The following is a 16,823-nucleotide window of genomic DNA, read 5'->3' as shown; positions in this document are numbered from 1 at the left end:
TTTTACTGGAACAGCCAAAACACAATACAAACGCCTGCTATGAAATGAAATGATCCTGACTACATGGTTTCATCCCTCAATGGGAAACTAATGTTTTCTTAACATGGCACTGAGGTTGACTGTTGTGAATTTTAACCTTTTTCTTCAATAGCAACAAAGCAAATGATGACTGCCTTACAGTGTTGGTTAACTACACCATTACAACAAAACCCCACAAGTCTGGAATGAGACACAGGGGTGGGCTGAATGAAGCTAACAAAAAATTAAAAAAATACAGGTAAGCAAAGTTTTTTTCATTTCTCTTGTCTCAAACAAGAGCAGCGAATGAAATCTGTGCCAGAATACCCCTGGGAACAAACATTTGAATCACATCCTCAAACTGCGAGCGCGTGCCAGAAAAACAGGTGTGGGCAGGAAATAATACGAGCTGAAAATGAGGTTACCAGTGACTGAAAGACATTCAAGATGCAGCTGTGAAGTAGGTCTGTCACTTTTCAGAAAGTCAACTTTTAACCAATACGGAAAGGGGATTGATTAGCGTCTGTCTATGGGCTGTCTGTTGTGTTTGTTTATTTATTTCATTCATCTGAACACAACCAACACATTCTAGTTCCAGAGTGATGTTCCACTGTAACACTGACACTGGTCTGATCGTCTGCAGTGTCTCATCACTAAGAGACCACATCCCAAAATATACAAGTACTGATTTAACATAACACTGGCTTTAGATTCTTATGTTATTGTTGTTGTGGCTAATGTGGCTTATGTTGTTGCAGATGGGGGCAACAGTAACATCCAATTGGGGCTAAAGGCCGATTTATAGTCGGCTTTTTACGCACGCACGCGAGAGACACAACACGCCCCTCGCGTACTTGCGGGGGGCGTGTTGCGGCTTGCGTGCGTCAGCCAATTTTTCTAACTATACGACAAAGCGACGCGAGCCTCACGCGGCCCGCAAGGCTTGTGATTGGTCTGCTTACTACATCCCGTCCGGAGTCGCATTTCCGGTTTCATGCCCGGAAACTGTGGAAACCACGGAAGATTTAGAAGAACGAATATGGACCAAATAGAAGAGCACTTGGCAGAAAAAATCCGAAACTATGACCACTAGTATAACCCGTCACTGACCGGCGGATTTGTCCGCCAGAAAAAGGCTCTAAGGCGATGTCAATAAACGTGTGCCACACACGAAGAAGAGCCGACTTCAACAAAAAACATTACTCCGGCTAGTGGTCTGGTGGTGAATTGCATGGCAACACGCGCAACTGTGGGGGAACTATAAACCAAAACGAGTCCGTAGAAGCTGCGTGCGTGCGTGCGTAAAAAACGACTATAATTCGGCCTTAATCGGTGCATCTCGTGAATGCATTAACTGTCACTCTGCTTCTGGCTCTGGTTTGGTCTCCACCTACTCCTAAGCGATGGTCACTAGTTGTGACTGCCTGCTCTTTGGTGCTGAGAGGTCAGGTACACTGAATTTGCTAACTGCTGCCTGCTGCTGGAGATAAGCACGATTAGAGTTGATTAAGCTAAACCAGAACAGAGTCGTTGGCATGAAAACCAAAACAATGAGCTAAAAGACACAAAAACTTGAGAACAGAAGAGTTGGCGTTCATCGCCCGCTTCATATTACCTGTAGTCTTTTGATCCATTGTTGTAATAAAGATTGTGATTAGTGCAGCTTTATATTTGTGCAGCCTTAAAAATGGCTAGATTCACTGGTCGTTGTTGAGAAGTCATGCTCCAACAGTCATCTGAATTTTCAAAATAAAAGTGAGAGCCATACTGTGAAGACAGGGTTTCTCTGTGTCCTTCATTTAAATGTAAAGCATTTTCCCAATGGACATGTTTTTACCATTGTTGAGCATCTGTCTGTATGACATCTGGATTGTATTCTTGTTTTACCTCCAGTAAAATTACAGATAAACAGAACTTAGTTTTCTTCCAGTATGATGAGGTTCAACCACAGTTCTGACACAATATACATTTAATCAAGAAGCTAAAAATCTAGGAATGATGTTGTTAACATACATCTTCTTTTTGTGTGCAACACAAAGAAAAACGAATCTAAAAACCTGCGTAAACATAAAGAAATCAGTGCATTTATTCATACGAGTTGTCTTTTACTCTGTGTCCCGAAGAAGGCGACTTTCGAGGAGCGAGGATTCCTTCAGAAAAGCTCCTCTGGAATGTTCATTTTGTACAAGACAGCAAAAACAACAAGCAATCATGTAAAAGTTGTTACAGCCCCCTCCAGTGTCAGCCAGCGTACAGGCGTTTACAGTTCAGCTCGAAGGGCAGCAGAAAGGGCACTTAGTTAGAAAGAAAAAAAAAAGTGTCTTCCCCACACTCTTCACTTAATATCTGCAGTGGGGAGTGTGGTCCAGTCCTGAAATAACTACATTTTTATTTGTTTTGTTGAGCGACCTGGTTCCGCACACTTGATTCAGTCCATCTTGAATCCTGCATTAAAAGCCACAAGAAACACTCTGTAAAACAGTTATTCAGTAACCCAGGAGAGATTAACGCAAAAGCTTAAAGTCCAATTCTCTATACAAAATACTGTCCAATTTTGATTTTCAACTCCATTCAGGCCTGAAATGAATCACTCAAGAGGTCCACTCTGGTGAAATTGAAGATCTTTGGATCCACCCCTGCACTGGTTGATTTACCTCACAGTTCCCAAATATAGATATTTAGGGACTTTTGTCTCCTTTTGAAACAGACTTGGTGAGTTCCATGTGCAGTGAAGTCAGGTCAGAGATCAGGTGGGGCTCTGGATTACCGTATTCCATTAAATGGAATAAACATCTGCCAGTACATCAGGTTTTTTTTTCATGTTTTTGTATTTTCATGTTTTCAGTTACAATCTCTTTTACTGAGTTTGTAGTGAGACACAGCTGTCCTCAGCCCTGCACAGATCAAAATGTTACTGAAAGTTTTTGAAATGAAAGCATGTGTGTGTGTGTTTATGTGTGTGTGTGTGCTTGTGTGTGTGTGTTTGTATATGAGAGAGAGAGTGTGTGTGGTTCCATGGTATCTTCGTTAGGAGAAGTCGCTGTCCTCTGCCCCATACAGGTCAGCTAGCTTCCTGAACCTAGGCCCCCAGTCACTAAGGTAGTGGTAGTCCTGCTCAGCCTCAGATGACACAGAGCCCAGTGAGCTCAGCGACTCAGCCACCGAGCCGGCGCCCTCGTAGGCGTAGGTGGCCAGCGAGTCGTACGGTGGTGCTGTTGGGTTGCAGTCGTTCTCCAGAACTCTCTGGTTGATGAACTCGCGTACGTCCCCGTTGTCCCGTGACGCCGAGCAGACCGGTGGCATGATGAGGCCAGGAGCAGTGGGGGCGTGTCGGCGGCTTGGTGGGTAGAGCAGGGTGTCAGTGGGGATGATGTCACGCCTCTGCTTGGCAGACTCCTCTAAGGCAGCGGCAGCATCCGGGTGTCGCAGTGCTCCGATATCAAAAGCTTGGGTGTCCTCCTCGCCACCGCCTTCATCATTATAGCTCACCACGTTGTCCCGGACGTCCTCCTTGGAGATGATGAGCGGTTCCTGCTTTCTTTGGCGTTTTAATGCTGTGAATAGAACCACGATCACTGCAAGAGACATAAGCAGATAGGTCCAGGATTAGAGAAGTTCAAAGGAAACTGATCCTATAGCAGAATCTACAGCCACAGAGGGCAGATAATACACAACATTATTTAGGGAACTGTGTTTTTATTGGATATGACAACATGAACTCAACAAGTTAATTGCTGAGGAACAAGTCAGGTCATGAAGCAGACAACTGCAAATGAGCCAAACACTTAATTGCATGAGTGGCATTGCTGGGTGGAGTGAATGATGTTGTGGTCAACAAACCAAACAGGCAGCTGAATACACAGAAGCATGACAGAAGTATTAGAAAATATAAGTCGATGGCTCTCTACCTAACTATGCAAGCTCTTCAAACGGACAGGTATTGGTATTTCTTAATCCCTGCGTCTGGGCCGACTGCCTCTTGCCTTTCATAAACTTGAGCTCTGTTTGTTTCCAGGTATTTTTATACTCTCATGTTGCCAGTACACAACTAAATGGTTATTTTCCTAAACCTGAGGGGTTTTGTGATTGTAGAATATACACAAAGGTGATATTTGATGTCTAAGCTCTGACCTCATCACTCACCCACAAGGTAGCAGCAAGCTTAGCACACCAGGGAGCGTGGAGTGACGATAATAAGACTTAGAGCCTACAGGTGAATGCTGGGGTGGAGATGGAGCTTTTGAAATGCTACATGAGCAGAACTGACAGCTTGAGAACATTAAAAGGGTGTGTTGGATTTATTCCATGGGAGAATAGCAACACACTGGAGTTGGCTGCCTGGAGGAGCTCAGCAGCCTCGCATCACTTTGTAATAAACCGGAACAATCTTTTAATCTCCAGCTAGTCACAGGAAACACAATAGTGTAAAGATGATCAAATAAAAGAGTAGGGTTTAGTGGGAAGATGTGCATCACAGCTAATCTCGATACAGACCAACACGTGGGTCTCTAAACAAGGTGCAGACACATAAAACCCTAAAATGAAAACACCAGGGCTGCTAAGGCCTGCTACAGGCAGACACAAAGGACAGCAGCCTTTGATTTCAGAGAGGGCTCAGCCATAAATAATCATGCAGAACATTTGATTGGCTAAGCTCATGCAAGCTAGCTTGAATGTGAATCAAGTGCGAGCAAGAGTGGCAACAAGAAAGTGCAGAGGCGTAGCTAAGGTCAGGGAAGAGAAGTAAGCAACAATGCATACAGAGCAGCACCACAAATCAATGCATGGAGCATCTCCAAAAGAGCAGACAGGCTGTGATTTGTGTGAGCCTATTGAGAGAATTAACAGGAAGTAGAAAGATTTGTATGGATAAAGAAGGTTGTTACAGTACATGATGTACAGGGGGATGTGATTGCTGAGGTGATGATCAATACACTATTAAAGTACTCCAGCTTAAGGCTATGTTTTGATTAACATGTTAAATATAATTTCACTTATCACACGATGTGATTTCTCAAAGGAACTGGACTGAAGTGAACCATTCGCTCTGGTATCAAAACCTGACTTCTGCACTAGTTTGAACAACATGTGCTGTCACATGTTCTCAGAGGAGGACGATTAAATGGTAAATGGTAAATGGTTTTGTATTTATATAGCGCTTTTCTAGTCTGATGAAGACCACTCAAAGCGCTTTACAGTACAGTTTCACATTCACCCATTCATACACACATTCATACAGTGCATCTACTTGCAGCACTTTGTTATTCTATGGTGGGCCGCTCAGGGTTCAGCATCTTGCCCAAGGACACTTCGGCATGCAGATGGTTCAGACTGGGAATCGAACCGCCGACCTTCAGGTTGAAGGACGACCACTCTACCCCTCAGCCACAGCCGCCCTGTATCCCGATTAGTTGAAGAGCTGATGTACTTGTGTCCACGCTGCAGATAGAGTCCTCACACTGAGTGTTATGACTCTGCACTCTGCTGTAATGTCCCTTCAGTCCAGATGAGAGAACTAAAAGGGCCGTCAGTGAATGAAAGTACCAATCTTCAATGTACTTGGCCCTCAGCTCTCCATGGAGCTGTTGGCTATTATTCTACGTCCACATCTGAGTCCTTATATGAAAAATTAATTTTATGGGACACATGTGTGAATTATGTTGTTATAAGCAGTTCTGGCGGACGTGTGATGCTAGGGAGGTGATTCAGGGTCACCTCATATTGGTTGGTACTATATTGTTTTGTTCCAAGCGAGCTACAGCTTAGCTGAGCTGTTGTCTTAAAATGTGACTATATTGTATTGTTCTGCATGATATTGTATGGCATTGATGTTTTATCATGATTTATCATTCAGTGTCATATCATACTGTATTCATTTACTGCTATAGTGTTGTATCATATTGACTTGTTTGCTGTGGTACCATTGTTACACTGTATCATATGTTTTTTATGGTATTATCATGTAATATTGTACAATTTGTATAATTGTATGGTATCCTGATGCATGTTGTAATTATTATTTTGTTGACGTGCTCTTCACACAAATGTATTGCACTTCTGTCCATCCTGGGAGAGGTATCCATCTAGTTGAGGCTACACCTTGTACAGATTGTTAAATGAGGTAAATAGTGATTTGAGAATTTGGGTTATAAAAATACGATTTGATTGATTGATTGATTGATTGATTGATTGATTAACTGATTGATCTGTAGTGCAGTACTGTTTTGTATCATTTGTATTGTGTCCTGAAGTGTTGTATAGTGTCACATGTTGTCATATTGTATCATTATCTCCCAATTTACAGGTGAATTCCAGGAACACTCATACTCATTACAACATCACTGATTCTGATGAATATTTGTTTGACTAAAATAACCAGATCAAGGCATTGGCATGACAGCTTTTAGTATCGCCTTAGCCAGGTTGCCATGAGTTCGTTAAGTGGGACAGTGGAGCCAGTTGATGGCCGGCTGCTCTCATCTCTCTGCACTCATGTAAGGGGAGTGTGGACACTGCATTTAAGCACTGCCTAACTCCTGTGTCTGTGTGTCGTCATACATCCCTGTGTCTTGCTGTGTGTGTGTGTGTGTGTGTGTGTGTGTGTGTATGCGTGTGCGTGTGTGTGTGTGTGTGTGTGTGTGTGTGTGTGTCCACTAAGTCTGCAATGACTGCACCTTCAGAGGCATAAATATGTATTCATTTTCCCAGCAGCCCCCTGGACCGTGACCACTGCATGAATAAGAGGGTAAGTGGGGATGTGGTGGCAGATGAGATGCACTCATTTCCATAGAAGGTTTGATTGTGACGAACAGCAGCCGCTTGCAGCTCTAAACTGACATTGTTTTCCATTACATGAAATGAGAAAGGCTTCAATGATCGTTTTAACAATGCTGCACAAATGGAACCACTGCACTGGGTTGGTGCAAGCATGATCAAACATGCTGCACGCTGTATGTGCACGTTTCATTTCATATCTGTCATTCAAGGTTTTTCTGCTATTTGCTAATTGTGTAGAAAAATATTTTCCTTTTCTTTTTAATTTCTTGGAATTAAATTTTTTTTAAAAGCAATCTTTGAAAAGGAGCCATTTTGGCTTTACATTTCATTCTTGCTGTTAACAATTGCACCTTAAAACGGAGAAAATTCAACCACATTGAGATTTTAATTAGTTATGTAACATTGTGTGGGTACTGCAATGGAATGACTGGCTGAGATGAGCTGTGCAGATTGGAGGACTTTAATAGGACTTCTCAGGAAGAAGGGGCCATGGCAGCAAAACCTTCAGCGTCTTTTATTTTGTAAATGTATGACTATATGTCACCGGCATAATGTTGTCTATAAGTGAAACAATGCTTTTATTTTTGTGTTACATTAATATTGTGTGTAATACTGACCTGTCGGGCACGATAACGACTTTCCTTTATTTTTTACTTAAAAAATGACAGGATAGCTCAATCATATCTTGTCTTTCTGAGATAGAAAAGCAAATTCTATCTGCTGATGGAGACAGAGATTCAATCTTGGTAGACATCAGGTGCAATGCTGACCTTATTTGGGCAAATCAGTTATTGGCTGAGCCACATTAATAACCGTTTCTCTGCCAATGTGGTTCTGCTGCTGTATTTCTTACATTAATTCAGTCACAGTGGGCAGCTAACTCTCTTGCCTTGTTACCTTACTTTCTGCATGTTTTAACATTACTATACAAATACAGTCCATCTTTTTTAGTTCAATCATTTCAATAAAGATGTATTGGCTGAGGTGAACACTGTGGGAGACACGGACGAACACAAACATACACAAACACTCACACACACACACACACACACACACACACACACACAAACACACACACACACACACTTTCCCATACTCACTCAGCAGTATGATGGCACACAGGAGGATGGCGATGAGTGCACCAGTGCTGAGGCCTGGAGAGCTGCTCAGAGCCTCAGGATTACACAGCTCCATGTTGCCATCGCGGTCGCAGGTGCACACCCTCACAGTGAGGGTCCCGGTGCTGCTCTGCATGGGGTACTCGCCGTCAGTGATCACCACAGGAACCAGGTAGATGCTCTGGTGAAGGCGGCTATAACTGGCTCGACGTGTCAGGATGCTGGCAGTGTTATCTGAGCAAGAAAAAGTCCTGTTAGAAGATCACTCCAGCACACCTGCTGCGCACAGTGTGTTAGACACTGTCACACAGCAGAGGTGTGAATAAAAATCACTTTATTACCAGGTTGGAAAGGGAAATGTGTAACAAGGCATTAGTGAAAGAATCAGGACAAATCTGTTGTACGAGATGGGGAAAAGGAACGACAGCAACAATAAATTCACTTATCTCAGTACAAACAAAAAGGCTCACAATAAAAAATCACATATCATACATATATATTTGGCTACACACAAAAAGCTAATCACATAACAGAAAAAAAGCTATGTCTTACTGATACTGTAATAAAGAGCAACTTTGTGTTACTATGCTTCTCTGTTGCCAGAGACAATATATCATTCTGGGATTTCCAGCATCTTTGATGATCAGGAAGAATTTACTCTCCACAGCGTTGAGAGTTAATTGAGAAAAACACTATTCCAAGGCTGAAGAAGTTGATATTTAGTAAATTCCCTCGTATAATGTCTTCTTCATCTGTAAAATGTATACAGTTAATCTATTGCAGTAATAAAGTGTGACCTACCTCCATTGTCTCGAACAGTGAAGTTGCTGCGGTGCATCACCTCAGGAGCCAAACTGAAGAAAAACTTGTGTCCTGTCGACGGCTCGTCAGCATCAACAGCGCTCACTGTCTGGATCCGCTGTCGGACACAACAACATACATTGACATGAACACCCCGGTGGAGTTAAGTGAATTAAGAGCAGTCAATGAGTGAAAAAGACTGGCGGGATAGAGATTCCTTTCACAGTGCCAGTAAACACTGCTGTGATGTAAAGCTGCCAACAGAGAAGCTGGGATATTATCAGCATCACATGTCTGTGCCAAATCAACCATGAATATCTCTGTCATCAGCTCAGCTCATAAAAAGATATATTACACTGATATAGAATTAACAGATTGCATATTGTGACAGATATCATAAATGACAACAACCAATTCAACTGAGTCAATGTTCAGTTTAATATTCATAAAGATGTTCTCATTCTTCTAAATTAGATGCTCTCCAACATAATTTTCTTTAGTTAAAGTGGGACTAAACAACACCTTGGCAGTGGGTTATGCTAATGTAGTAGTCGGGGAGGTGTTAACGTGTCACCAGTGGTACCCATTGTAGCTGACTAAATTCCAGCTGAGCACAGCTGCTGTTCTCTGTGAAGAAGTATGCTACAAGCTTTGAACAGCTACACAGGGTGAGAGCGTCATACTCCAAAGGTAAGTTTTAAGTAAGCCTTAATTTCAAAGAAACAAACCCTGACAGCTGTGAAATCCTCAGTGGATTTCTGGGTGTTGGATGAATTCAAATTTACAAAGCATGGGTACATGGGTAAAATGAGCTTCAATTATAAAATAAACACTAGGGCTTTCAAATATATGTTTTATGCCTCCTCATAGATGCTGAATGCACTAATTGTAAGTCACTTTCGATAAAAGCGTCAGCTACATGACATGTAATGTAATTCAACATGATGGATATGTTTTAAAGGCCGACAACAAACTACAACGACTTGTCAAACTCTGAATTTAAATCCAAAGACAAGCAAAGATTGGTTTCAATCTATAACTGGAGTTAAGTATATACAAAAAATAATCTTAATATTATAACTACATGATTTTATACTATTGCATCTCCAACTGCCTGTTCAGAATTAACTGGAGGAGGATCAGCGAGGGGAAGAACAGCTACAGCAGGAAGATGGAGGAGCAGCTGCAGCAGAACAACATGCGCGGTGTCTGGAGAGGCCTCAGAACCATCTGTGGCCACAAGAAGGATGAGTCCCAGTCTGCAGGGGACCGGAAGAGCCAACCCAGCTGCCACCCCCCTCGTCAGCTCCCCCAGTACACTAAACCACCTCCTCTTCTAAACCCCTTCCCACAGCACTCAGCTCTCAGTCGCCCATCACCAGCATCCCAGCCCCCCCTCACACTCCATCCAGCACCCCCCCCCCACTGCTCCAGTCTGTCTCTCACAACAAACCAGGTGAGAAAAGAGCTCAGGAAGATGAAGATAAGAAATGTGGCGGGTCCCCACGGCATCAGCTCCTCAAATCCTGCGCTGACCAGCTGTGGGGGATTATGGAGAGGGTCTTCAAATTGAGCATGGTGCTGGGGAGAATACCACAGCTATGGAGGACCTCATTCATGGTGCTGGTGCCAAAACCCCCAGCGTCCGGGTGGATGACGCCTTCATCTACCTACAGCACAGAGCTCTTTCTCATCTGGAGAAGCCTGGGAGCACTGTGAGGACCATGTTCTCTGATTTCTTCAGCGCTTTCAACACCATTCAACAGCATCCCTGAGGGACAACTGGAGCATGCTGGAGTGGACCTCCACCTCACATCTGCATATCGGACTACCTGACCAACAGACCCCAGTATGTGAGGACGTGAGACTGTGTGTCGGACACCGCTGTCTGCAGTACGCCCAAATATTCCTTACACTTAAGTATTGCATGTTACTTATTACTTGCTGATATCTTTTCGACTCTTGCTGCTGTAATACTGCAAATGTCCCCATTGTGGAACTAATAAAGTATTATTTTACCTAATGTTACTGTTTCACTGACCAGCAGATACCCGTTACGTGGAGTGACAGACTCATCACCAACGACACACTTGTTCATGGCTTTTTTAGCCTCTCTAAGCTTTGAACTGTTTGGGTTTTCCCGCTCACAATCTAAGCTCTAACAAATCTTGTCTGTGAGCTGTGAACATAGTGGAGTATTTAGCACCTAAAGAGCTGGGTATTTTTCAGATGGACACAAACTGGATTGCAATGTAACAATGCTGATGCTGCTTAGTGTCGGCTGGATGTGTAACCAGGCTACTGTTAAAACTTCCATCATAACGACTTTAGAAGACTGCAGAGCTGCATGCGTCATTTCTCAGCTGATGATCATATAGGTTTTTTAACACTCTTTTAACTACTGTCTTATTTAATTGAAAATGAGAAACTAGCCAAGGGATTAAAGGCTTTAAGAAAGATCTTTGCCAATAACACACACTGCACATACACAAATACACTGAACAAATCCGTAACCAGAGGGAAGCTGCGGAGAATATTTAGCGAACAAATACTGATGATTCACATTGATGGACAGATGAAAGGGCAGAGGAATTAAAGGATGAACGGATGGCAGGATGACAGGGATGTGCGGAGATTAGTGGCAACAAGCCACCATAGTGAAGAACATCAAGATGATGTTGGGTGTGCGCATGTGTGGTAATCAGCTGTGTAGTTGCACCTAATTGTGTTTTGTCGTCATATATTTAACGTGTTGTTTGTTTTTGTTTTTTTCTACTGATTTGTTTGTCGTGTGTATGCTTTTATGCATGTGTGCGCATGTGTCCGTTTGAGTGTGTGATATTAAACAATATAGTGGGGACCTACATCTGTGTACACAGTCACATTATGGGGACTGATATTCTCATAACATAAATCATTTTAATATTTTAAGGTGAACACATGTTTTAAGGTTCATGGTTACACAAGCTGTAGTTATGGTTATTGTTGGAGTCTCTAAGAAACAAATGGAAGTCAGTTTAATGTCCTCTGTCTCGACTATGTTAGAGTTTGTGTGTGTGTGTGTGTGTGTGTGTGTGTGTGTGTGTGTGTGTGTGTGTGTGTGTGTGTGTGTGTGTGTAAACCCTACCTACAATACTAGATATATTAAAGCTCCCACCAGGGTCCATAACAAAGTAGCTCATCAGCAAACACAAGAGAAGAACCACAACCAATCAGCTTCTCAGCTGCAGATGACTTGGTTTTAGAGTCCTGTGTATGTGTTTATGTGGAACATGTATAGGCTTCAGCACTTTAATCACATGATTCAAATAATTCAAATTCAGATATCTCATGGATAAAATAGGTGGTGCTTTCAGTGCTACAGAGGTCTGACAAAGTCAGTCACTACGTTTACATGATGGCATAAACCCGATTTCGGCTGAAGCCCGGTTTCTCTATCCATGGGGGTTAACTGCTCTATCTCAGGGTACATGGCACTGAGAAATCCGACTCTTGTTCGAAAGCATTTCATACCCCGCTACGATAGGTGGCGCTGTTTTCATTACAGCTAGTGGTGACTACCAACAAAAAACAACAACAGCCTTCAACTCAGCATGCGAGAAAGATGACGAACGGAGAGCAAGGTGAAGCTACGTCCCTCAGTCTACATGATGTTGTGCATGTTTACTCTAGGAGTACTGCGAATGCGAACGGCGCATTTGATTAGAATGGTCCGGGTCACGGCCAGGGAGGAAGGGGGGGGGGCACGATCTCAAGCATGCGCAATGACGTCATCTCCAGTTGTTGTATAGCTTCCAGAGTTACATGCGCGCGTTGTCCGATATACAGCCAAATCCGATATACTTATCTGGGGGTGGTTATCCGACTTCAGTCGGACACAAGAAATCTAGATTTGTGGAGTTACATGAAATGGATCTTCGATAAAAACCCGACAACGCCAGAAATCGGGTTTCAATCGGACACATGTAACCGCAGTGATTGTCTCTTAGACTGTAAAGGCAGTTCATTATTAAGGTGCAGGGGAATTCAAATTATCTACTGTATATCAATACTGCCATTTTTAACAAAAAAGCATATCAAAAAGTCTAAAACTCTTGATATGAACAGTAATAAAACCAGGAGACATGTTGGCCTACATTTGTGGAACCCAGTACAAGGGTCAGTGTGGTAGTAATGACTGATTCCAGGCAAATGCTATGTTTCCCTGTTTATAAAAGGGGATTATCAGCTCAGTTTAGCCTCTTGGACTTGGCATGTCCCATAAGTGATTCATAAAAGCATCAGTGCACAATAACTACAGTACCACCTGCTGTGTGAAGGCTGTAGACCCAGTTTCCCTTCTGTGCTGGAGGTCATTCAAGTTTAGTTTTCCACGCTGATAAAATATCAGAGAATGCCACTAATATGAATCAATGAAAAACAGCAGTTCAACACAATATATTTGCCGTGTTAAGGAAGAGTACACAGAACTAAATGTTTCTTAATGTTACATTTCATAACAACCTACCACTAAGGTCATGAAGTGCATTTGTATTTAATTTTCTGCATAACTCTGCAAAAAAGACTTGAACATAATGAGTATTTTATGAGCAAGGTCAATACATACTAAAAGTATTTTATGAGCAAGGTCAATATATTTGACTCCTTTCATGCCAATAAAATACCCAGATTAAGAATGGTACGTTTTATTTAGACATCCGGTATCTTTGGCTGCTTCAGGTTCCAGCGGCCTCCTGGTTAGTTTGCCTGTAGTCCGGTTTCCTTGCTCTGCTGATCTGATCATCGATCAACCTACTCAGTTCGTAACCTGGTTACCATTCTCAGCCAGTAATCAGCTGAATCCTTCACAAGCATACAAGGACTGCACGATGTGCGATTCTACTGCTGTCAGGCCGGATAACTCCTGCCCTGAACCAGCACCTGTACAATGTGAACTCTTTGTGAAAATACTTTGATCTTATATCCTGGTGTGTTCTGAGTTTTTGTGTGGGAGCATTGCTGAGATCTTGGAAAAAGGGCGTAATCACAATGCTACAACATAATCTGACACACCAACCACGATCAAACAACTTGTAAACTGTTCGTCCATATTATCTCATCTACTTGATGTAGAGGTCCAACTGAAAGTGAACAAACTTGGAATATTCCTGTGCACGAGGAAAGTGAAACCAGTACATGTAGGTCAGAGCTGAAGCGGGAAGGTGAGCCGCAAACCGTGAGGGACGCAAACAACTGATATTTTCATTTATTCTTATGAACTACTTTAGCTAACATGGGGGCATTTGAAAAACATTACTAATGCTGCTTTCAGAAATGCACTAAACTCCAGATAATCAGTGACATTTCCAGAGGGGCTGTATGTGAGAACACAAATGTCCTATTGAAATGGACACTCAGCGGAGTTTCTCCAACCAGCCCCCTATTCAAAATCCACAAATGTCTAAATGAGCCCATGAGAGAAACAGCAGGAGATTCTCAAGAGGATTCACCATTAGCAAGTGGGCATGTTGATGAAGTATGAAACATGCGACAGACGCAAAAATTAATAAAGCAAAACAATACAAATATCTCATGATGTCAAAAGATCTTTCGGTGTTAGGACTGATGCTGATGTGCTTTAAACATAAACACATGGTCTGTGCGGCACAATCAATACATTACATCCCACTTCCTTCATACTGCACCAGCCCTCACCTGAACACTCCACAGATCTCTGTGGTAATGTGAACGTGACTGAGCGGTTGATCGCTATCTCATTTTCTTGTTCTGTCTCAGCAGTGACCTTGGTGAATGGAATGTTATGACAACTGATAGAAAACAAAACAGAAAACATTCAATTAACTTCAATAACTCAGAATTCGATAACAGATCAAATCTCCTCCCACGGCACATGCACCTCTCTTTAGGATTGTAAATTGTAAGAGCCACGCTCAACCTCGACCTCAAGCCCCTGTATTTCTGACAGTCTTACGTAACGATAGCAAAAGGAAGTGGAGTATACCTTATAGAATTACCTGTTTTTGTTTATATAAGTCTAATTTCAAATATGTCTCTGAATCTGAATCCATTTTAACCAATAACCCACAAATCATTGTATTGTTCTTGTCCGCACTGACTATCATTCAGGCATCGCACATCAGGAGTCATGTCAATGAAAGCAGACTGGGGGTGTGTGTTACAGCAAAGTCTGTAATGGTAGGTGTCACCACCATCTTGGCAACATCCCTGGGCAGTTCTTCAGGACCAACAAGACCAGGCTCTTATCTTAATGAGTGGGTATGGAGCCACAACTGCACTTTCAATGATCACAGGGAAATAAAAACAGCATACATCGAATCAAAAGATAAAAAAAAAAAAAAAAATCTACACACAAAGTGTTTACAGTCTTTGCCTAAAAATAAGCTACAACCTTTTTTTCCCCAGGTTATACTTGCTCTTGCACTCAAGTTGCATGCTTTGTTTCTTTTTTGGCCAAACCCGAGCGTTCTCAGCATTTTCACATGAAAGATTCTGCCCCAAGCTTTTTGATTCATGTACACGGTTCCTCACTATATCTGTGATCACTATATCCAATTTCCCCTGTATTGTTATTATGTGAATTTAAAAATCCCATGTATTTCTTTCCTTATAGTGCAGTTATATCCTGTTCCTCATGTCTCCTCTGCTGGGTGAGGTGAAGCAGTAATTAGCAGCTTCTCAACAAACCCTCAGCCATCACACTTCCTCATTTCTGAGGAAATTACCAGTGTTTAAAAAAGGATGCCTTTAAAAAACCCAGTTACTGTTTGCCACAAGAAGCACAGACAAAAGACATTGAGGCTGTTATTGGGCTGCAATCTATTTTGGTATAACACTTGGATATGCTATGCTGTAGGGATAAGTATTTTTTAATGAACCTTTTTTTCCTTCCTAATTTGAAAAGCGAAATATACAAAACTCTCGGGTAACAGAATTCTCAGTAGCTCTGACTGTAACAAGTAACACATGTAGCTGGTGGCATGACGCTACTAATTTATGTTAATTCTGAGAGAAACTTAATGAAAGCAAAACCTGGCTGTTTGGTTAATGTGCTCTCTGTAAGCCAGTGTCTCAGGAAAAAACTGAGCAAGGCGAAGCAGCACAAGTCCCTAATACGACTCTGTGGTGACGTCCACACTGATATGTTTTTGTGTAAGAGCAAGCAAATTGCCCACTCTGCAGATGGTTGATCAGTTACAGAAAACGAATACAATCAATGAGCAGCAATGATGAAAAGAGAGATCAGAGATTTCTTCTCTAGGGCCGATGACAAGGTGGAACTGTTACTGAATGTGTTTACATTCACAGCTGGTAGTTGAGTCTGACTGATAAAAGTCAAATAGGAAGAGAACGTGTGTGTCACCAGAGTTTCCCAACTAGCAGTGGTTCCAAAAGCCTCCATATTAGGGTCTGGAACACTCTGGTAGTATGGATGTCAGACACAAATGTAGCAAAAGTGATAGTTTTTCAAAGTAAAACATGTTACTGTGGACGTAGACTGTGGTTGTAAGCGTCCTGTATGATTTTACAAAGACGGACAGGATGCTGAGCTTTCTCTGGTTAAAATCCTACTGCTGATTGCTTCATGCCATCTGCAGGAGTCAGAATCAGCGATCATGTGTGTCACAAGATCGATTTAAGCTTATCAACATCATATTTTGTGTGTCCTGAAAAAAAGATGTACTTAAGTTCCAGCTGTTGTACATTACATTACATTTCATCTGACTGAAGCTTTTATCCAGGGCGACTTACAATAAGGGCATTCAACCATGAGGGTACAGAGCCAGAACAGCAAGAGTCAAGTAAGTACAAATCGCTTTAAAAAAGCCAAAATACAATGTGCTACATGTAAGTGCCATTTAAGTGCAACATTGTTTCAGTGTGTCAGATTAATATCTATTCAACACTGTGCTCTTCAATTCAATGCAGGTGTAGCTGGGTGTGAAGATTGATGAGGTCATCATGCAAAAGGAACCAGTGTCCATCTTTTCAGGCAGCACCAAGTTCAAAATATTCTAGTACGTTTACCCCAAGCTTTAGCTGGTTAGAAGGACAACCAATCTGGATGTAGTTGGTTTAATAAACCATACA

General features: G+C 42.1%; 1 protein-coding gene across 2 annotated transcripts in view; it reads right to left on the bottom strand.

Annotated features, from left to right (window-relative positions):
- Positions 1 to 3,045: 3,045 nt before the first annotated feature.
- LOC133018105 (cadherin-6-like) overlaps positions 3,046 to 16,823 on the bottom strand; it is a 52,031-nt gene continuing 38,253 nt past the window's right edge. For both annotated transcript variants that reach the window (XM_061084412.1, XM_061084413.1), the window contains exons 9-11: positions 8,715 to 8,832; positions 7,896 to 8,147; positions 3,046 to 3,593 (exon numbers count right to left, since the gene is read on the bottom strand). In XM_061084412.1, the coding sequence (XP_060940395.1) occupies positions 3,046 to 3,593; positions 7,896 to 8,147; positions 8,715 to 8,832 (918 nt within the window). The remainder of the gene's footprint in view (positions 3,594 to 7,895; positions 8,148 to 8,714; positions 8,833 to 16,823) is intronic.

The sequence above is a fragment of the Limanda limanda genome, chromosome 13 (assembly GCF_963576545.1).
Source record: "Limanda limanda chromosome 13, fLimLim1.1, whole genome shotgun sequence".
Lineage (NCBI taxonomy): Eukaryota > Metazoa > Chordata > Actinopteri > Pleuronectiformes > Pleuronectidae > Limanda > Limanda limanda.
The sequence above is the reverse complement of the archived record's forward strand: the minus strand, read 5'-3'. Positions and strand labels throughout refer to the sequence as shown.